Consider the following 22,047-nt stretch of genomic DNA (forward strand, 5'->3'; position numbering starts at 1 on the left):
CTAAGCAGCAAAAAGGTCCATGGTAGGAGTGTAATAGTGTGAGACACATGTGAGGGACCAATGGGGGTCCATTTGATCTGAGAAAAAACAGGTGCCTGACAATCTTGAGAGAAAGAAAAAAATTAGCATCAAATGGACCTTGTGACTTACTGGTGTGTACAGGTTGCCTCCAAGCACTATTTCAGCAGCAACTGCTTAGTCTATCTCGGTGCGGGCACAAACACTGTTTGTACAGGTGCTGCACCTTTTGCTCTTGGAAAGGGGGCATTTACTGGGCTCACTCAGGAGTCAAACCTGAGAGTGAGCCAGACCTCTCGAGGATTTCTGCCATTCCCTGCTGACTGGGTAGGTGACCTGCAGCTGGATCTTGACGTAAGTGGCAGTTCTGCCATTCCTTTCAGCAGGACCAAATGCTACATTCCTAACACTACATGGAGTTGGCTTAGAAGCTCCCTAGGGATCTCTTGGAAGTTGGTCCTAATTTTCTTTAATTAAGCAAGGTATTAGAGAACAATTGTTTTTTCTTTATGGAGATGCAGGTCTTCTACTGGTAAACACTGCAGAAAAACTAAATTTTTCTTTGCTTGATTTTTGTATATTTCTAACCCTTAATTTAGCAGTGCCACTTGTACTGGTCAAAGAAAATTAAATCTTGATTGTTCACTCTGACTGATTTTTCACTCTGGAGATTGCTGAACTTGACCCATCCCTCATATGTCACCATCAGATATCAGATGACACTTTAGGCTCAAAGTGTTACCAGGTTCCTTGGAAAATGAATAGGCCAAGTTTCATTATGCATACTAACTTGGAATTCAGCCTCCATGGAATGACTGCACCATGGTGAACCAGGTGTAACACCCTAAATCTAGTCACTCCCCACTTATAATAAAAGATTTTAAAAGGTGTATTGGCCAATGCTGAAGAACGTTGATGGGCTTGTTCATGTTCTTCAACTGGAGTACATTTGCAAATATTTAGCATTCAAGCCAAATTCTGACAGAGTTCAAGTTTTATGCAGCTGTTTTCTTGAATAAAGTTTTCATTTTTATTCCGTTTGGACAGTTTTCCTCTTTCTGCTGGTTATTTTCCATGTCAAAAGCCATCAGTAGAATGATACATATCCCTGTGGGTGAAATCTCATCCACATAATTTGGTATTTTCACAGCATTACTCAGCTGGGCTGTTTTATTATGAGGAAAATGAAACTTTGAAAACATTTCCACTTCCATAATCTACTTCTTAAAATTTAAATGAAAAAGAAACACAAAAACCCAACCAAAATAATTCCTATCTGGCAAAACCAGAGTCTTATATTTTCCAGGCATTGTGTGACTACTTAATAATTCTTTAAAATAACATATGAGACATTAGATATTTGTTTGTGAAAACGTAAGAATGGCTCTCTGACTTCCAGTGTTCTCTCTTTTCAGCATCCTGTGTATTGTGTGAATGTAGTTGGAACACAGAATGCACACAATCTTATAACTGTCTCTACGGATGGCAAAATGTGCTCCTGGAGCCTGGACATGCTCTCAACTCCACAGGTGGGTTTGTTTTCACCAACATGGGGGGAAAAAAGTGTCTTTGGTAGAGCAGGATACTTGCATAGTGGAACACAGCTCCTAAAAGCCAAAATCTTGCATCCTATACAAACTAAAACCGATGGATGCACTTGAAAGAGTACAGCTTGCTTCCAGCAGTCTCTGCTAAGAGCCAAACCCCATTTCCTTTACCACAAATCATGTAATTATTGTAATACGTTAATACATAGGTCAGTTTCAAGTGAAAATGAAATAGTCCATTTTAAAGCATGGTAATTACAGAAGTCGCCTGTGGTATAAATTGCACTTATTCTACAGCATTGTTTAACAAATATGGACTAGATTGCACTGCTGCTGAACACACCCTAGGCACTGTAGGTTTCCCCTGCGCAGTCAGAAACTCAGAAACTTATTTTGCTGGCAGCCTTCAGTAGCCAAAGGAACAAACAATGCAAATCAAAAGTTTTAGAACTAATTCTCCCCCTCTGGAATGTTTGCTACTATTGTCTTTCCCCCCACCTCCTCTCCTTTTTATCAGAAATGAAAGGAAACACAGGAAAATTGCCCAAACCACTAGTGATTATAATAATGGAAACTAAACAATGAATCCAATGCTGAAAAAGGTATACAGAAAGCATCTTTTAAGTGTTATCTTCTGAAGAAGTACATTTTCTATTCCGATACATCACTCATTTTTATACACAATTTCTTAGAAAAAAAATATATAATTTTTACTAAGCATCATGGGATCTGATCTTGTTTCAAAATGCTGCATAGAAACTCCCTATTATGATTCCATTAATCATGCACTAATGTGCAATTACTATTGAATTTTTGCTTTTCAGTGTTGACACAAGAGGTGGGACTCCTCTATCCTAACCTCTGCCATCTAAAAGTTGATGTGTCAAGTCTAAGTTAGAAGTTCAAGTTTTGTGTACCGCTGAGATAGAGAGAGGCTGGTACTTCTGGAGGGTGACTCATCCCATCCAAGTGTGAAAAGCCATTTCAGATACCCACCCTGGGACATGGAACTGTCCTATCTTAGGGTGGAGGAGGATTCTGGAAGTCATCACATCTACTCCTCTACTCAAAGGGAGACCAGCTTCAAATTTCAACATTACATTGCTCATGTAAGGCAACAGTGTAAAAAAAAAATACTCTTCTTCAGTAGAAATGGAGGCATCTGAAATGGCCCAGGCATCTATGTTCAGGCACTCTAGTGCCTTCTGCAGTTTCTCATCTAAACATCAAGAAGATAAACCCCATCCCTGCATATTCATTTACTGGAATACTAAAGCCTGAAGCACAGATCTGTGAACATCTGAGTTACAGTATCTCATCACTCAAATGGAATTTCCCTGCTCCAAATCTGGCTCTCAACAAGGATGGGAACACACCCTACATTACACTGAAGTCTGGCACATGGCTCATGGTGATCTAGAAAAGAGAGGCACAGGACTTGACATCAAGCTGCGTGCCATAGCTTTAAACTGGGAGGAGTAAAGTGTTGCTGATGTGTGTCAGTCTGAAACTTTCCAAAGACACAGCTCCAGAGCACTTGTGTACAGTCATGGTGTGGGCGCTGGGAGCAGAGCATCCACCACAGTAATATGGCCACGTCTCTGCAGAGACACTAAATGATAATCTCATCCCAGAAGGTATTAACAAAAATACATGGTCTCTTTCCCATATTCACAGAATTGTTCTCTCTCTCACCCACATGTTTACAGACATATGGGGTGGTCTCCCAAAGCATTTTCCATGCCTTGTTTTGCCTTTATAATAGGACCAAATTTATTTCAAAGAAAAGCACAAACCAAGCAGAAGTATTTCTCTGTGGGTTTGCATCACCCTCCTTTCACAGAGATACCCATTTTCTTTACAGCAAAAAAGCCCTTTTGAGAAAAACTGTACAGGCATTGGCCCTAGAAGAACAGCAGCATAGGCCTTTTAAACATAGAGAATATAACCACTTAAATAGCTGAAGATGAAAATGGTGAAATCATTCAGGCCTTTTGTGGATTCTTGGGTTACACTATTTAGGCTGAAAAACTAAAAAGTTGTGCAAAATCTGCTCAAAGCATACACATCTTGCAACAGCCACAAATTTGCACGGTTATTTTATTTCCAATTGCAAAAATGGGCATGCTGATTTACTTTAAAATATAACTACCAAATGAAAACAGAAGACATTCCTGCTGGTTTGTATCTTGGTGGTGGAGTCTAGATGGAGTGTTTATGGTTACCTCAGAAAATCCCTGAAAAGCAATGCTTAGATTGGTGGTAGTGACAGGACCCCAACTTTTTTATTTTGTTTTGCAAAGGCACAGATGACACAGTGAAGTAAATGCCTCACATGCACATGATATTGCAAATGCTTCCTGACAACTGATTTCCAGAACATAAATAGAAGGGTATTGCATGATTTATTAAAGCCTGAGGCTGGCAAATGTAACCATTAAGGTATTATCTTTAGTTTCTGCACCATTAGATTTTAAATTCTTAGCTGTCATCTGTGGCTGATTTAAGATGATGCAGAAAAGACCAGTGCCTTCCTTCCGGTCTCATATGTGTGACAGACAGCACTGGGGATGTCAGGCGCATCCTGGTTTGTGACACTGCATCTTCTTACAACACCTTATGTAGAAACCAAAATCCTGTGACGGGGTCAAATGATTTCATTTTCTTCTCCTGCTACCCCATGTAATATTTAGAAGTGTTACATGGGGTAGCATATATTAAGTATCAGTTTTTAAAAAAACCCAACCCAGACTAACAAAAGGAGGATTCCAACATAATAACAAAACCTGTTTTGGTAGGAGAGCATGGAGCTGGTATACAATAAGTCCAAACCAGTGGCGGTCACAGGAATGGCTTTCCCAACCGGAGATGTCAATAACTTTGTCGTGGGCAGTGAAGAGGGAACAGTCTACACAGCCTGTCGCCATGGAAGGTGAAGTTCAGCATTTTGTACTTATAAAACATTGTGTATCTGTGTCAATGAGAGATAGCCAAGTGTGTGTGAAGAGTGTTCAGTGTTTTCTTCTCCTGGATTAACAATGTCTGTACTGTTCCTGTGACTAGCACAGGAGCTCCCCGACTTTGAGCATCTTTTCTACAGCCTCTTACACTGGGGCAGTTACCCCAGGCTCCCTGTGTAGCTGGTGGGGAGCAATGATTACTCTTAGGTTGACTTCCTTTACCTTTTTCAGTAGTGTGCCTGGAGAGGAGATGGCTGGGCCCTCAGAAGTGCCTCTTTCTCACTGTGAGATGAGATGAGATGAGATGAGATGAGATGAGATGAGATGAGATGAGATGATGAGATGAGATGGAGATTTGCACAGCTGTGTACAGGTTTATACACCTAGCTGAGATGCAGGTATCTATGTCTGCACAGGTCAGATGAAGCCCTAGGAGACACTTCTGTTGCAGGATAATCCGGCCCAAACCAATATCAGTTGGTAATCTGTTTTATTTTTTACCATTCTCAACTCCATCTTCAGTCTCCACAGGGATAAATCAGAGAAAAGCCACCATGGGCCTGGTTCCTTTAATAACACAGATGCACTCACAGTGTGCCACATGGGTTCTAGAGAATCCTGTGCTCTCTCACACTGTGGTCATGCATAATATAACCCAGGCTGTAGTTTGATACTGCAAGTTCCATGTTTGGCACCCTGCAAACCTGCAGGATGCTAGTGTTCTCTATTAGCTTCCAGTAGTAGTTTTATCTCTGGGAAACTTGAAAGGCTTTTGTAAAGAACAAAAGCCTGGTTTTCCACTGACAGACTTGGAGCTCATCCCTGCCAGTGGTACGCAATGTTCTCTGAATTCATATTATCATATTCTGAGTTTATGTTGACCAAAAAGATACTGATACAGTGGTTTAAGACAGTAAGGCTTCTATTACACATCCAAATGTTTTATAAACACTGTTTTACATATGTTTCGTTCAATGTTTTTTTTTAATTTTTTAATATTTTTATTTTAGCCTGACTGCTGACAGTGTTGCAAAATTGTGTCTATTTAGGCATGGACAGATAGGCTGTGTGGCAGCTCATGGTTTGAATGAGTCTTAGGCTGCTTGGATGAACGAAGCATGCCCAAGGGCATTTCTCACTTCTGAACTTTCAGACTTGCCTGATTTGTTCCTCACAAGAGGAAGAAGGTGCCAGATCCTCTTTTTACCACACCTTTTTAGAACCCTTCTACTGACCATTGACAAAAGTTCTTCTGCTTCTTCCTGTTTTTCCTGGAGCCTTTTGCTATCATCCCTGGTTTACTTCCAGATGCTCCTGTGTCCTTCAGGCCAGCACAGTGAAGAGCCATATGTCATTCTGGAAAAAGCTGTGTCAAAGCACAGCAGACACCCAGGATGTTCTCAGTGCTCCAGAACTCCTCTTACCCCACTGACTACGTGGCAGATAGCTGGGATAAAATAAGAGGTGTCCTTTGTGTCCAGCACTGCAGGACTTGGCCCCTGCTCCAGCACATGCTGTGAGGTCTGGCAGGGGAACATAAGTGGAGCCACACTGTCCACACAGGAGAGGTGGGGGGACACTGCACCAGCTGGATGAGGGACCAGTTTCCTCTGGCACAGCTCCATATCTCCTTTCAGTACACTGTACTCCCACTGACACAGGGCTGTCAGGCTCATCAGAGCTGTGGCTATTTTTAATTTATATTCTCCCACTTGCATTTTTTATATAATCTAGCTAAAAGGGTAATTTCTTTATTCCCTTTTCTGTGTACACTGTGAGACAGCACTGACAACTGATCGGGCATCATTTGCTTCCAGGAAGAAGAAAACTGTGCACATCTTACACAGCGTTGTACTTTTCCTTCCTAATAGCTATTCCAGCCTCTGGCTGATGAAATGCACATCTCCCCTTGTTCAAAGTAATGACTATATGATGCCTGATCACAGGATCAGTTACTTCACTTTCTGTGAAAAAGCATTTGCTCCCTAGTGACTTGATTGACTGCTGTGAAAAGTTATCTTAGAGATCTAAGAGAAAAAGAATTGCCCATGATAAGTCATCAACATATCTGCATTTTTATTTTAATGGTTATTCCTTGTGATAATGGCTTACTCAGAGGCATAAGCTATAGTATAATTACAATTTGGAATTTTATAATTATACAGAAATGTTATTTCGATCTACAGGAGTAGACAGTGTATGTAGAAGTCAGTAAGGTAAGTCTTCAGAAGTAAGACAAATTCTCCCTGTGCTCAATTCTGAGTATTAATTTTGCCCACTGGAGTAAACCTCTGCAGGCAAAGTCCTTAGCAGAAGGAGAGAGATTTGCAGGTTAAATAGAGCTTTAAAAGGAAACAGGACCTTAACAATAAAGAAAAGTTATGTTAAAACACTAGATGGTAAATCACTCTCTGCATGTAAATCCTTCTTCTTCCTGCAGTAAAGCTGGCATTGGTGAAATTTTTGAAGGCCACCAAGGACCTGTCACAGGAATCAATTGTCATATGGCAGTGGGTCCAATAGACTTTTCTCATCTCTTCGTCACATCATCATTTGACTGGACAGTGAAATTGTGGACCACAAAGGTAAGAAATCCAAGTTGGGCTGGGACAAGTAATTCTACTTGTGAAAATGCCGTTGTCAGAAATATTTTAATACTGTCTATCAAGTCCTAAGAACCAATTAATTGAAAGGCTATGGTTAGAATGAGCATAGTGATAGAATTGTAAGTAACATATATAGCTAGTGTAATAAATCTCAATCATATTTGCCCTGGAGCATACGTTGCCTTTTAGGGGGCCTTCATTTCAGTACTAACCCTAGTGCTGAGCTGTTTCACAAGACAAGGAGATGAGGATGTCTTGTACCCCCAGCCATCAAACAATCCATTCAGCACTCCCTGTGCAGGCTAAATTGCAAGGTTAATACTATGCACCGTGGTGGTGCAGGAGCAAGAACACTTTCCTCTGATGAAGCAACAGGGGAAGTGCAGATACAACTTAGTGCAATCAATATCACTTGTGAAATTCACTGCTGGAGGATGCTGTGATAGCCAAAAGGTATAAAATGTCCCAAGACATTAGACACTGGAAGCAGGAGGAAGTACATGCTGGAACTTACATTTCTGACCACCAGGGATTTGCTGCTGACTGCTCTATCTGGCTGTCTGTCCATGACCTCTTTCAAAGAGAGCAGCAGAACAGCAGAAATGACACAGTCCTGTGGAACTTTGAAACCCCAATACTCCATGGGCCAGACTAAACAGATGAACCTGATGTATCATACAGGCTGAGTGAAACAGGACAATGAGATGTAAAATCCTAACTGTATAAGTAATTTAACTTTATTTTTTTATACACCAGAGTAGAGAATTGCCTTCCAAATGTCAGGGTCCTGCCTTAACCCAGTTGATTTTATGTCTGCGTTTGGTTCACATCTTGAGCTGCACCCAGCAGAGTTCCCGTACTGGAAGCTGACCACAGTCAGGAAGTATCTCAGCATGTATTCCTCCAAGACATCAGGGCTTGGAGATGCTAGAACAGATGCACAGCAAATGTAAATATGAAAGTGATCAGAAGGGCTCATGTGACAGCCTTGTGGTGGAAAAGAAGCAGTTACCTAGATGGTAACTTGAATCAGCTTCCATAGCAGCTTCCCAATGCTTTTGTTAATGGCCTGATCCAATGTGTGTGCTAATTAACAGGTATCTTTTCCTAATCAGCAATGACCACAGCTGTTGGTTTTGTCTTGAGCATTACACTTCAGGAAACTCATAATGAGAAATTATTTACCTAATTCACATGTAATTTTATACATCACTAGACTCAGCCTTAACCAATGCAAAAGTAATCCAGAGAAGTGGACATGGGCAGGCTGGAATGGTCTGGGATGGTTCCTAGGTGGTAAACTTTAGAAAAGGCTGCAGGATAGCCAAGGGATGGGCAGCTTAGATGTTGGCTCACTGGGGCTAGATAGGCCATTTGGTGTGTGACACAAGGGAGTCCTGGGCAGTGGTGACTTCCCTTGGGAGCAAGGGAATGCTGAAGTTTCGTAAGGGGTGAAGAATTTGTGGGGAGTGCAGGGAAGATGAAAGGCAAGTATTGAATTCCAATCACACGTACAGAAAAGTCTTGGATTGGTATTTAGCTGTCAGCGTGAGGGTGAATATGGCAATAAGGGTCTCATTCATCTGCAGCTTAAATGAAATTGCATTAAGGGATAATAAAGCCTGATTTTTATTTTAAACTCTTGGGATTTTAGAAGTTACTAGTAACACTAACACAGCACATTTTGGGCACAAAGACGCTGCAGATAGTAATCCACATTTATCCTGGTGGAATATTTCAGTGCCAGAGTGGTGGGTCTGATTTTGTTCAAGAAAATCAGTTTTCAAAGAACCAAACCATTTAAATTTCTGATATCTATCAAGCTGTGGCTCATCTGGCAAGAGGGGCTTCCTGAGAAAGCTGTTTGACCGAGCTGGGCGAGCTGTGATGTGCATGTGACACACCACAGCACCGCTCAGAGCTGGAAGCTGCATTGCTGTTTTGGATCACTCACTTTCTTCTGGAGCAGGTTTGAGCAGCAGCTGCCCTGCCAGCCACTGCCGTGTGAAAAAACATTCTCTGAGACACTAGACAAGTTCTTGAATTGTGATGAATGTTTTCTTTTTCTCCCCATTCAACTGCATCAGAAGTTTATTTCCATATTGTCTGAATAATTTTTTTGGCTGGAGTTACTACATATTTAAGGCTCTCTTTGTTCAGTTCTCATAGTCTAGGCTCAGTCAATCGGTGGGCTCTGAAAAAAAAATAGTGAATTGATATAAAGTATTAAATGCTTCTGCTAGCTAACAAGATTTTAGTTGGAATTGATTTTTACCTTTAGTTTCTTATTTGTAAATTTAATCTCCCTATCAGCATCTAAAGCCATATTTTTTTCCTGCTTCTACCAGTGTTGTCTACTTAATCCTGTGCACATTATCCTCTTCGGTCATGAAATTCAATTCCTTTCTGTTTCACAGGTTCAGAGTCAATGTCCAATTGTAAAGTGAACCATGAAGGCTTTGTGTTTATATTGTCTATTGATGGTGTGTAGCATCCTGGGGTGCTTACAAGAAAGGCACTTTCATAGCAGGCATTTGACTGATGGATTGAAAGCACCGTCTCCCTTAAAAACTCTCGCTTTACATTTTATAATGTTTTTGTGGTTAACACATTTTCTAGCTAAAGGCAGTTCAACCAGGTGACTGGGAATAAGATTTTCACTAGCGGATGAATAAGCATTTTGTAAATAACACTAACACAAGGTTCATTTTATCATCCATCACATTAGCCAAAAATTAGATCCCTGTGTGAATGGCAAGCAACCTGAAGCAACAGGAAAAGAAACAGAATTTGCAAAGATAGTTAGTTACTTGATAACCATGGCATTACCTGGTTCCTGATGAAGTTAATAGGGCTTTCAACTTGAATTCATGCTACACCATGTGAGCAAGTCTTAGGTGCAGAGCTGTCAAAGGGAAATCCTGATGTGAAGTGTCTGTGGAGCTCTGCCCTTAATTAGGTAATGTTGGTATGATGCTTTGAAGAGGTAAAGTGCTAAGTGGAAATGCTAAGTGTTGTTAATTAATTAAACACTAATCCTCATGAATGAATAGCATGAGGTTAAATAATGAAATGTAAGTATTGTTATTATTACAGCAATTGCTGTTTGGAGAGCAAATTTTTTTATATTGTGTCAAGAGATGGAAGCTGTCTTGGAATTGTTAAAACATAGCAAAACATAAGCTGGTTTCAGCTAAAGCCTAGGAGATGTCCTGTTTGCTGCTAGGGGAGTTAATAAGGGTCTGGACAGAGAGCTGGATTCTGTTAGCTTTTTATCCTTCACATGCCTTCTTTAGCTCTTACCCTTCCACTGAGGGGACTAAAGACTAGTTTTCTCCTCTTGCACCTATGCCCAAGTCATGCTCAGATGGGCATAACTGTAATAACTCAGATGGAATAACTGTAATAACTCAGATGGAATAACTGTAACAACACTGCTGTATCCCCATCCATGCTTGTCTCCCTCTGCCTAATGTTTAAGTAGGGATAGTAATGCCAAAATCAGAAGGGGGCTCAGAGCTGAGCAGACTGGTAATAGGGCCACCACATAACCAGTAGTAGGGTCTAATGGAGCCAGAGGTCATGTGTGCCCTCAGTGGCAGACTATCCATTGTGTGTCTATGCTCAGTTTTGCTTTACTAGTACGTGCATCAATGGCAGTGCCTTTCTCGTCCCTCTCCTTTGTCTTTTTTGTTTCTTATGCTCCTCACATGCTGCTCTTCTCTTCTGGTGTGCTGTGCTGTTCCAGTCTGTTGAGCTTTTTTGAGAAACCATATTTTAAACAACAAACATTCCCATTTCTATGCTATGTGCCTTCACATACATCTCTGTACGCTGAGTATCTTATGCCCCTGTGCTTGTCAGCAACCTGAGTATGACCTAGTCCTTCTGTCTCTTGGAGCAAATTACTTTACCTGTCATACCTTCCTATCAGCATGTAACTTCAGACTTCACTGGTTTTCATTTGACCTAGAGTTGAACACCATCTCCTCCAAGATCCAGCTGAAGCCTACCTCTAGAAAAATGCAAAGAATCATGTGGTGGTGGTGGTGGTGGTGGTGGTGGTGTTCCTATAGGCAGGTACCTCTGCCCTTCCCCAGAAGCCTTGCTTGATGGGATCTGATCAGATCCTCTTCTAGACCAAATTTACTGTAATGGAAAAGGGTGTTGCAGAATGAACCAGAGCACTACTTGATGGTCACATTTGGCCCATATCTTCTCACATAGTCATGTAAGGCATTTTAGATGACTCTTCATATGAAGTTGGATCCTCCTGGATCTTTTATTATGTAGAGCTTTCACACTCTGGTTTCTTATGCAGCCACTGGAAAGAAGTAACAATACAGCATACATTGGACATCTCTTGGAGATAGCACCATTCCTGCCCACCACTGTCTATGCAGGAGCCCAAGTCTGGCAGAGGATCAGTGGCTGTAGCTTTTGGTGGCTTTCATGCATCTGGGCAGCCTCGGGCCATATCTAAACTGGCAGACATGTCAGCACTTTTGAGCTCCCAAGTCTGTCTTCTTATCCTGACTTCTCCCAAACCACTACCAGGAAGGAATCAGCCTCTTTATCCCATACCACATGCACATATACATAGGCGCCTTGATTTGCAGCCAGAATCCTGTGGAATCCTTTACTATTCCTCCCTCTGACTGGGAGGAATGTCTATCTCAAGGGACAATTTCACTCCTCTTATTTTGGATACCTGACTAGAATGGTCTCCCTCACTGATACATTATCACACAAAGCTCCTCCTTTTCTCTTTGATAAAAGTAATTAAAATTATTAATTTGATTGATCACTGTCCAAATGTTAATTTTATTTGATTACAGAGAATGACAAAGAGCGATAAAATAGCACGCTGGGATTTCATGGAAATGGTCTCTCTGTGGTGTGAGTTCAGAATTTTGAATTTGATCCAAAAACAAGGCAATGAATGAATTTGCTTCAGAGCACACTTTCTGTCAGAAGGCCAAGATGACTTGGGGAAGAGGGTGGAGTTGCCTGTTCAGACAGGATTTTTTAGGTTTTGCCCTTTACCTCTGGAGCCAGAGGTCTGGCTCTCATCCAGCTATTAAAAAAAAAAAAAAAGTATTTTCTAGGTAATTTTAAAGAGCAAAACCAAAGTGAAGTCAGGTGGCTTGAAATCAGTCCCAAGTTCTTCACTTGAAATACTTCTCATGATTTCAGTTGCCTGTGTAGCCATATTTGATAAGTGTTAGGAAAATATTCATCAGCTGGCCAACATACTTAATTTACTGACATGAAACACGGTGTTTTTTTGTGATACATTTTGTGAACAATGGCACACACACAAATAAAACATCTAAAATACTGAGTTTTAAAAACTCAGTGGGCTAAACTGTATTTCAGAAAACCCTAATATAAATCCAGCTGTAGCAGTGAAAGCTCTATTTGCACATGGAAAGCAGAATTGGATTTCAGGAGCTTATATAATCTGTTCAAAACAAAGCCATCATTCCTTTTTTCCCTGAAATCAAAATGCAAACCTCCCACTGACAGTTCTGTTGCAGAATTACACTGGAGGATCAAGCTCGCATGGAATAGTGAAGCATTTCAGGACAATTATCAGCATATAAAGCCCAGGACTTCTTCTCTAATGGAAATTTCTCCCACCTGCTTCAGGCAGCCATCCTTTTTCTGCCACGTGAAATACTTTTGTTATCAGTAAAAAAGAACGGGAGCTGTGTTCAAAGTCCTACAAGATGAAGTTGTCTTCAATAATAATTAGCCTCAAAACCATTGCTTGCTGACCCATGAAAGCTCTGCGGGCATCCTGGTGGCAGCAGCTACAAATCCTAATCTTGGCTGTTTAGCAGACAGTGCTGTAACATCAGGCTGTGTCAGCCATCCTGCAGTGCTCCTTGTGCTCCTGCTTCCTGGCAGCTGAACTGCAGCAGCAGGGTCACCCGAAAGCCTGGCAATTCGCTGAGCACGCACGCAAGGCTGGGCTGGTACCCTGCGATGAAGCAGCATTTTCCATTAAAAAGAAAAATTGAATTTTCAGGGGCCTCGTACTGAATGTTCCTGTCAGGATCACAGGGGTGGGACCCAACCAAACCGCAGCTACATTATCCCGCTCCTCTCCTCGCCTTGCAATTTGAGCCAAACTAGCTCTCTTTAACAACCTGGGGCCCGAAGCAGGGGGACAGTGCCCCTGACCCCAGCAGAGCTATGTGCAGGACCTCAGTGCGTGCCAGCGCCTCTCCTGCATGACAGGAAAGCACCAGTGCACCGATGCAGCTTCTTCCAAATCATATCTGTCACTCTCCAGCTCTGCTTCCTTGTCCCATCCCTATGTGGGATATAAGGGCATGACAACTGAAGGTAGAAGACCAAATCTGCCCTTCAGTGTTTCACTCTGTGTTTCCTCTGACCAAGATTTGGTGAGTCTTCCATCAACATGCTTTGCTTATCATTTTCAGCAAGTCCCTTAAGAGCTTCTCTGAAAAAGAATCCAGGAATATAGTAATATAAAGGCAGGAGTATGAACTACAGAAACTATGAATCAGTTTGCTAAGCAAGGACAGTAGGACTTTCTATAGTGTTTTGAGCTTCTTAAAAGAAATTGAGCCATTTTTAGAAGTAGGTAGAAACTCCAAAAGAAAACAATAGTATTTTTAAACAAATCTTTTGACACAAATGCATAGTTAGTAGTTTAGGAAAAAGTATTGTCTTTCTTACAGTGTGTTTTAGATAAGAGGTGGAAAACTTGATTAGCATTTAGCAATGAAGTCAGCAGGCGGAGGAAATACAGAACAAATGGCAGATACCTGTATAGGCTTTTCCAGTGTTGCTGTCTGCACTTGCCTCCAGTTTGATGTGGGTGAATGAAGCAGAGAATATTAAACCTCACAGAGTGGAAACCCATAGGCACAACTATTGTAATTGTGGAGTAAGAGGGGCTCCAGATTAGGAATTAAACTGGATGATCTAAAATGCAGAAAAAAGAATATACCAGCCTGGCCAGCAGGAACTAGGGATAAAAGTGAGATGGGGAACACTGTAAGCCAGTCTGCTTTACATACATTCTGATGTTTTTAAAGTTAATCCATTGCAAGCAAATATTTTAAATTACTTAAATTTACATTTGGTATATAATGCACATTTATATCAAACTCACTGAAAATAGTTCCTCAGCTAATATACAGTGGTAAAGAAGCATGCCATGCTTTCTGCTTTTTTTCTTCTTTAGAAAATAAAAATATCTTTTTCCATTGGGTAGGTGCAAAGGCATGGTAGAAGAGAACTTTGGAAGTAGAGCAGCACTGCCAGCATGTGTTGCACCTCTGCTGAGTACTTAAAGAGTTAAGAAGGATTAACCACATAAGGAGTTTACCTGTCAGTAAAACTAGCTTCCAGGCTATATCCACAGATTTCAAAAGCTCTGCTCTTTGAATTTCTGATGCTCTTAAAAGACAAGTGCTGTCTGACTTTCCAAGTTCTTTTATTCTTTCTTCATACCATAGTATTAGACATTAAGATCAGTTCTCATTAAAACCACCTGTGCCAATCATTAAACCTTTTTTCCTTTGCTTCCTACTTTTATGCTCACTTGTGGCGCTTTGACTTTGAAGGAAACCACAAATATGTAATCATCAGGTTATCTCCAGACTTGGTCTGCTCTCATAGCCCCTTTCCTTTCACTCTTACCTTTGTCCCCTCCTCTATCCATAATAATTCCCACATGTTTATGCAAAAATATTGGACTTTCTTTTATTACTAACAATTAAGAAAGGCAACAGTTTTGGTATCTCTACAAGAGCAATACTTTCTACAAGTGAACATTTTCTGCTTTGTCTGTCTGCGACTTTTAGAATGCCAAAGCCCTATCAGTGTAACAACACTACAGCACTTGAACGAAAGGGTTGTGAAGAGTGTAGGGATCATTTCCACACTCATTTCTTTCCTCCTGTTGCTACTGAGTCTAAAACTTAAGCCTGTTATCTTGCCAATCAAGTCAGTTTAGACTGCAGTTAGTCAGTGACCTAGTAGTTATCTGACAGTGACACAACATACAGATAGGTCACAGCCCAGTGAAATGTTCTTTGAGTGCCAGTGGATCTGGAATCCAGCACTGAAACTGGCTGCCAGAAGGAATTTCAAGGCAGGTAAAAAGGACTTTGTGACGCAGTTTGGGGTACCTCAGTTTGCCAGTGACATTGGGTGGCTAAAGCTGAACATGACCCTGTTGCTTTCCCATTGCTGTCCTTTGAAGGTCTGGCTAGTCCTGGAAAAGGTGGAGCAGGCTACAGGTTGTGAGTTGTATAGGACTAGGGTCTGTAGGATAATGATACCCTTTGTGGAGAATGCAGACAGGCTTTGCTGAGCCACCAGGGATGTACCTGTAACTACTGCCTCTGATTTATGACATCTAGTAACATTTCCCGGGAATGCTGTAACTTTTAAAAATAAGCATAAACTGAATTAAGTCAAGGCCCACAAGTATAGCATCCAAGCAGGAGCTATTGGATAATCCTAGATCACTGTAACTATTAGAAAACAGATTTGGGAGAAACATGGTAGTCCAGAACTGGCAAAATTCCTGTGGAGATCAGTCAGTCTGAATGAAAACCAGGTTCTCTTTGACTCCATGCAAACAAAAAGAGAACATGAAGGCTTACAAGAGCAGCAGAGCCTTATACAGAGCAGAGGACTGAGCTCCTCGCCGTAAGAGGTATGGACAAGTAACCCTAAACAGCTAATAGCTGCTCTCCCAGGAAGGACACTGTTGAAGGGGGAAAGGTCAAGACCAGAGTAGAGTCAATTTGATGAGTATTTCACTCAAAATTCCCAGCAGCTTTTATTTTCTGCTATGCTTTCTGCATGTTTTGAGTTGGCCTGGTTAAGTGGCACCATCAGAAGGGAAATGAGCCTGGATTCAGCAAAATATTGAGGTCTCTTTCAACATGGAGAAGATTGGGCCTACAAAACACTGGACAAGCTCAGATCCTATCCTGAGCAGAAGTTCCACAAGCTGTGCCCTGTCCCAGTCTCTTTCACATCATCTAGTCAGTATGACACTGCAACACTCTTAAAGAAAGACAGAAGATTGTACCTTGCCTGTGTGTTATTTCTGTCTTTCTTTGACATCATTTTGCATGTTGTGGTTTCGGGATTTTTTTAATCTATAAAGACTATAGAACACTTGTCTCACAGGGACCAAGTTCATAGAATCATAGAACGGTTTGGGTTGAAGGTCTGTAAAGATCATCTCATTCCCAACTCCTATTCCCTGTTTTGTTCAAGGGCCAAACCGAAGAACAGACACTGCTCAGGATCACTCTGGCTCTGCTCTTTCCAAGTGCCTGAAAGCCTGAGCTTGAGCCTAAACAAACAGCATTAGCTTGTTCAGAAAGTTTCTATGCCAAGGACTAATGAATCTATCATATTTGCTGTGCACCTAGAGAACAAATTCAGCTTGAATCAACTTGCAAGTAGTGCCCAATACTGATGGCTGTTGTGAATATGGTGAGAGCCAGAAGTACGGTGTTTGGCTTATCACCTTTAGAATAGAAGACAACTGAGTAGAAAGAAAGAAGTGGAGACAGCAGAGTGTGTGGTGTCACCACACATCTGTACTGCTGAAGGTACAGTCTAGGAAAGTACCTTTAAGAGGAGCAGGCACCCACAGAAATTGTGGCAACATGCAAAAAAATGCTCGTTTCATGAAATGGGCAAAGCCAGTAGTTTTTTCCATGGCTTTTTAGAAGTCAGATGCTAGTTAAAACCTGTGTATATGTATACATTCCTTTATATGGATAATTAGCTACTTCATGTGTGGCGCCTCATGGATTAAAGAAAATTCTATGCAAATAAGTGGAATAGACTGGACAAATTTATATGTGTAAAAAAACCCCTCTTTTATATAAAAGTGTAGAATTTATTTAGGTGAGTTTCTTATTTCATAGACAAGACTTACTTCCTAGACAGCCAATGGGTACATAAAATATTCACTCTTCATTGTCCTCTTAAACAGTGACTCTAAACAAACACTGAGGATAAATGATTGATAACATATTTAAAGAAATGAGAAAAAACCCATATATCTTGGAATTGACTTTTTGCTTTTTCCACTAAATGCTCAAATCATGTCCTTTTGGAATCAATGGCAAAACTCCATTGATTTCTAGGGAGGGCCATATTTTCACCCTACAGTCTTCGTTTTCAGTAATAAGTAGATTTGGCCCGAGTTTTTCTGGAGATACTGCTTTAAACTATTTCTTCTGTTCTATAGAATAACAGAGTGGGTTGATATTTAAGAATGAAAGCTCATCAAGTTTAAATTTCATTTTTTTTATAATAATAGCCATATGCTAGTTATGGATTGTGTAGGTCTGAAGTTTTGGTAATTTAAAACTGCTTTAAAGTGACCTTTACATGGTTCCACATTTCAACATTTTCTAGAAGCAATCAGTAGAGGTTCTTACTCCTAAATTTTTGCATTACAAGATCTGCAGGCCTGGGCCCATAGTAAGGAAGCAGGCTGGCAGTAAGGAAGTCCTGTGAACATTTATACACACACCTAAACTCAGAAATGGAGCCTTCACAATGAAATCGACATAACTGCTCTCAGACCAGGATGAAATGTCAACTTTTAAAAAGGCCAGTTGTTTTTAGTATTGGAGACAGGACATGAAGCAAGATGGACCATATGCAGTTGTTGTGTTCTTCTCTGGTTAAACAGTGCAAGAAGACACGACAGTATGGGAAATACTTTCTCCTTTTTCACTGGCAGCTAGTCAAGCTGGAAGGACAGTGATACTGAGGGCAGTATGAAGGTGTAGCTCAGCTCCTCTACCACTGCCTGATTTCCCAACCACACAGCAGCTCATCTTGCCTTTTGGTTAGGCTGTTCACAATGCTGCAATTTCTTATTTCTTTGCAGTGCTCCATGCCCTATTCTGCTCCATTAATTTGTGTGTCCATTCCTTGCATGTCTGAGATCTTTCTCAAAAGCCGTATAATTCCTGTTGTCCACACTTTCCCTCTGACTTTCTATCTGTCTGAATATATCCACTGTTACAGTAAAGACATTTCATTTTCAGTATTTGAGGTTTTCACCTCCAATCCCAGCACCTTGAAAGTGTTTTCATTTTGATAACAGAGAAACAGAGGCACATCAGCTAAAGCTATTTCCCAGAGACTACACAACATGTGTACAGCAAGATATAGACTAGCACCAAATCTCCTGACCCTTCCGTCTAATGCCTTGGTCTTTAGGCATGAAGTAGAAAATAACGTAACAGAACTAAAAAAAAAAAAAACATTTAAAAAGCACCATGCTCAAGATCAAAACAAGTTTTGATATGCTGACAAAAAGGAAATGCTGATTGAAATCTGCCCTTGATTGATTGATACCTTAATAGGCCCTTAACTTCTGTGGAATTTTGTTACTTCTCCCATGACATTAAATGTTAAAGTGCTATATGTGCAGCGCTTTTTCCATATATAAGTATAAGAAAAATACCATCCATCTAAGAGTTGACCAGATGGTTTTTTTTTTTTTTTTCTCTTTTGGTATACTTCTATCTTCAATGCCCACCAGGATTTATACACTTGATATATTTGAACCTAAATTAGATGTTTTCAGTGAAAATCCAGCATTGGGAATCCATGTAGCTCTTTCTAAACACTATTTCCTAGCTCACAGTTGTGAACATTTACTTTGAAATTTCCTATGAAATACCTCTGCCTCTTCAAAAGTTTGGTGTTCATTTGGCCCTAAACCCTGGAAAAGCTTAGCACAGGCTAAGTAATTCCATTAACAAATGTAAGTAACTCCACTGATAATACAGTAAGCAGACACATATGTGACACATAGGAGAAAAAGACCTTCTTCAGGAATGAAAATATTTTTTTGTAATGTTTTCATTTTCTTTTGCAAAACTCCAGCTCAGGAAAAGAAATTAAAATGTTGTACAAATTCGTGATAATAAGGTCAAGCTCTGATTTCATTTCATTGTTACACAAAACGTTTGCTAGTCTTAAGAAATGGACAAAACCCATTAGGTCAGTTACGAAAATTTGAGACCCTGTCCTGTAATCAAAACATCTTTTATTAATTCAAGCAGAGGAAAACCCAGCCTCTGGAATGTATGTATTTTCCCTATGTATTTTCAGCATGTTTTCAAATGACAGAGTAACATAATTAAACCTCTGAATACTTCCAGTAATTTTTTGTGATACCTGTGGAGGCCAGAAATATTACAGAACTGTTTACAGTACAGTGCTGCAACAGCAACACACCACACCAATACCGACTGCATTATCACTTTAAATGAATAATATTAATTAGAGGGGAAAGCCATATAATAATTGCAATTGGTCACTCCACTTTTTGGAAAAATAACGCACAGCGATGCATTGAGGCACTCCGGACAATGGATTTTTTTTTTGTAAAATGCACGAGGGTGCACTCCAGAGGGACACAACCGAGATGTTTTGCGTGTGCGACCTGGACATTTCCACGGCTCGCTCAGTGATGCTGCATTTCCCGGGACAGCGGAGAGACCGGGGGCGACCGTCCCGCCGGGCCGCGCTCGCCGGGGACGCGGCAGGGAACAGCAGGAGGAGGGAGGCACTCGGGGAGACCCTCGGAGAAGTCCCATTGTTTAGATTTCTGTCATAAGCCATGAGAATACTTAATTTCTTTCATCTCTGGAGTTTTCATTATCATTCAAATTTCATTTTCCATTAATTGATCGGGGATTAGCGAAGCCATTATGCAAAAATTAAAGACAAGCCAGATGCGATGAATAATTCATGAGGGACAATTACACTTTATTCCTGGTGTACTTCCTAACTTCCCTCCGACTCCCCGCCTGCCGCAGATGACAGCCTCCCTCCCTCCCTCCCTGCGGAGCGCGCCGGGCGCGGGTGCGCTGCCGCCGCCCGCCGCTAGGTGTCAGGCGCCGCCCGCGGTGCGCGGGGGGCCGCTGAGGCGCCGCGCCGCTCCCGCCGCTCTCACGATCCTTATCGGAGCCTCCGCCGGCGCGCCGCGCTCGGGCGGGAGCGGTGTCCGCGCCCGCCGCCGCCCGCACCGCCCCCCGCACCCCCTGCCGCCGCCGGGGTGCCGGCCGGCGGCGGGAGCGGGCGCTCTCCCCGCCCCGTCATCCGCGCGTCCCACACCCCTCACTCACACCGGGCATCTCATTTATCCCACCGGACAGTCGTTGCCCCATTAAAGCGCAGTCCCGCCCTTCGCGGAGGACCTTTCATCTGGGGAAGTTTTATGACACTTTGTAAATGTGCAAAGTTTTTAATTAGACTCGCCAGACAGCCCCAGGCAGCACTAGCGCCACGAAGTCTTCATGCCGCTCTCTGCTTTACAGCACAACAAGCCGCTCTACTCCTTTGAAGACAATGCCGACTATGTCTACGATGTCATGTGGTCGCCAGTGCATCCCGCGCTCTTCGCCTGCGTGGACGGGATGGGGCGCCTGGATCTGTGGAACCTGAATAACGACACCGAGGTGAGGCGGCTCGGCGGCGGTGCGAGGGCGCGGGCGGGCGGGCAGCGGGGCGCCGGGCGAGACCTTAACCCTGCGAGGGCCGGCGCTGCGGGCACCCCGGCCGCGCTCCCCGCCGGGGCTCCGAGGGGCGCCGCGCTCCCTCGGGGCGGGCACAGCCCGGCGTCGGGGCGGGGAGGGGACGGGAGGGCAGGTCCCGCTGCCGGGGGCGCCCGCCCGTCCCCCTCCGCCGTCCCTCCTTCCCTCCCGCCCGCCTCCCCTGCGGCGGGGCTGGTGCGCTCCGTACCTGTCGGGGGCGGAGGGCCGGCTCCGGCACCCCCGGCACAAAGCCAGCGCAATTAAGTGCCGCGGTGCCGGCTCGGGGAGGAGGCTCCTTCCCCTCTGTTATTTTAAGATGTACTTTTAAACCGCGCCCGTTCTGTAGGTTTGGGTTTTTTTTTATTCCCTCGCCCCATTTCTGACTCTCCCAAGAGCCAGGTTTGAGATTCCGGCCCAAACCCAGGGGGTCACACCTTGGCAGCCCGGCCACGCCGCCACTGACGCCAGCGGGGACTGGGCTCCTGTTGGACTGGGAGGCTTCCCCCCCTCTGAATTTATTCTCCTCTGCGCCACATTCTCTGGGGACTGTAACTTGGAAGCCCCCAGGACCAGAAACCAAGCGTGTGCCCCTACATCTCCCCTCACATCCTCCCTTTGAGTCGCTGGGTACCCTGCTGCAGTCTTTAAAAGCACAGTGTATCTCTCAAACATGTTATTCATGAGGGCTTTACACCCTCACCCTTTCTTGTGTTTAAATTTTACTGTGGAACTTAAAGGTAAAAATGCAAATAACTACCTTTTCTTTTCACCGCTATTAGCTAAAAAGTGGGGACCATTGGAAAGGAGAGGTCTCGCCTTTGAGTTTCACTGGTGAGAAAGGATTAATCAGAGCACTGTTAATAAAGATTGAGATTGATAAACACTGTGTTTTTTTAAAAAAAGTATCTTCCTAAATATGCCAAACCTCGGGTTTTTCCTCTTAGTATTTCAAAGTTTTAAAAACACCAGAGGCTTAAATTGATACCATTTTATCTGGATTTGAGTTTTACCCTGAAATGATTTTCAGAAAACCTATCATCACCTGAGGTCAGTCTTAGATGGCCAGTAATCAGTTTCAAGCACAAAAATTGAAGTATTTTTCCACACACTAAGTCTTCCTTGTTTTTACTCAATGCAATGTAAAACTAAGAACAGACTATAAAAAAATAAAAGGCCCCATATTAGCTGGCGAGTTTCTTTTTATGTCCCAAAAAGAGAAAACAGAAGAGCAAGCAGCAGTATTTTCCTCCTTATACCCTATTTTTAATTAATATTTTTTTAAGATTAGTTGGATCATTAATACACCTTCCACATAAACCTGCTATGCTTTTCAGTCAGA

General features: G+C 42.3%; 1 protein-coding gene across 21 annotated transcripts in view; it reads left to right on the plus strand.

The window, feature by feature from the left end:
• The window catches only part of DYNC1I1 (dynein cytoplasmic 1 intermediate chain 1), a 184,051-nt gene that overhangs the window by 139,111 nt on the left and 22,893 nt on the right, over positions 1 to 22,047 (plus strand). For all 21 annotated transcript variants that reach the window (XM_021538380.4, XM_021538382.4, XM_021538378.4 and 18 more), the window contains 4 exons: positions 1,434 to 1,547; positions 4,364 to 4,497; positions 6,966 to 7,110; positions 20,493 to 20,633. In XM_021538380.4, coding sequence (XP_021394055.1) covers positions 1,434 to 1,547; positions 4,364 to 4,497; positions 6,966 to 7,110; positions 20,493 to 20,633 — 534 coding nt within the window. The remainder of the gene's footprint in view (positions 1 to 1,433; positions 1,548 to 4,363; positions 4,498 to 6,965; positions 7,111 to 20,492; positions 20,634 to 22,047) is intronic.

This window comes from Lonchura striata, chromosome 2 (assembly GCF_050655825.1).
Source record: "Lonchura striata isolate lonStrDom1 chromosome 2, ASM5065582v1, whole genome shotgun sequence".
In the NCBI taxonomy this organism is placed as follows: Eukaryota; Metazoa; Chordata; class Aves; order Passeriformes; family Estrildidae; genus Lonchura; species Lonchura striata.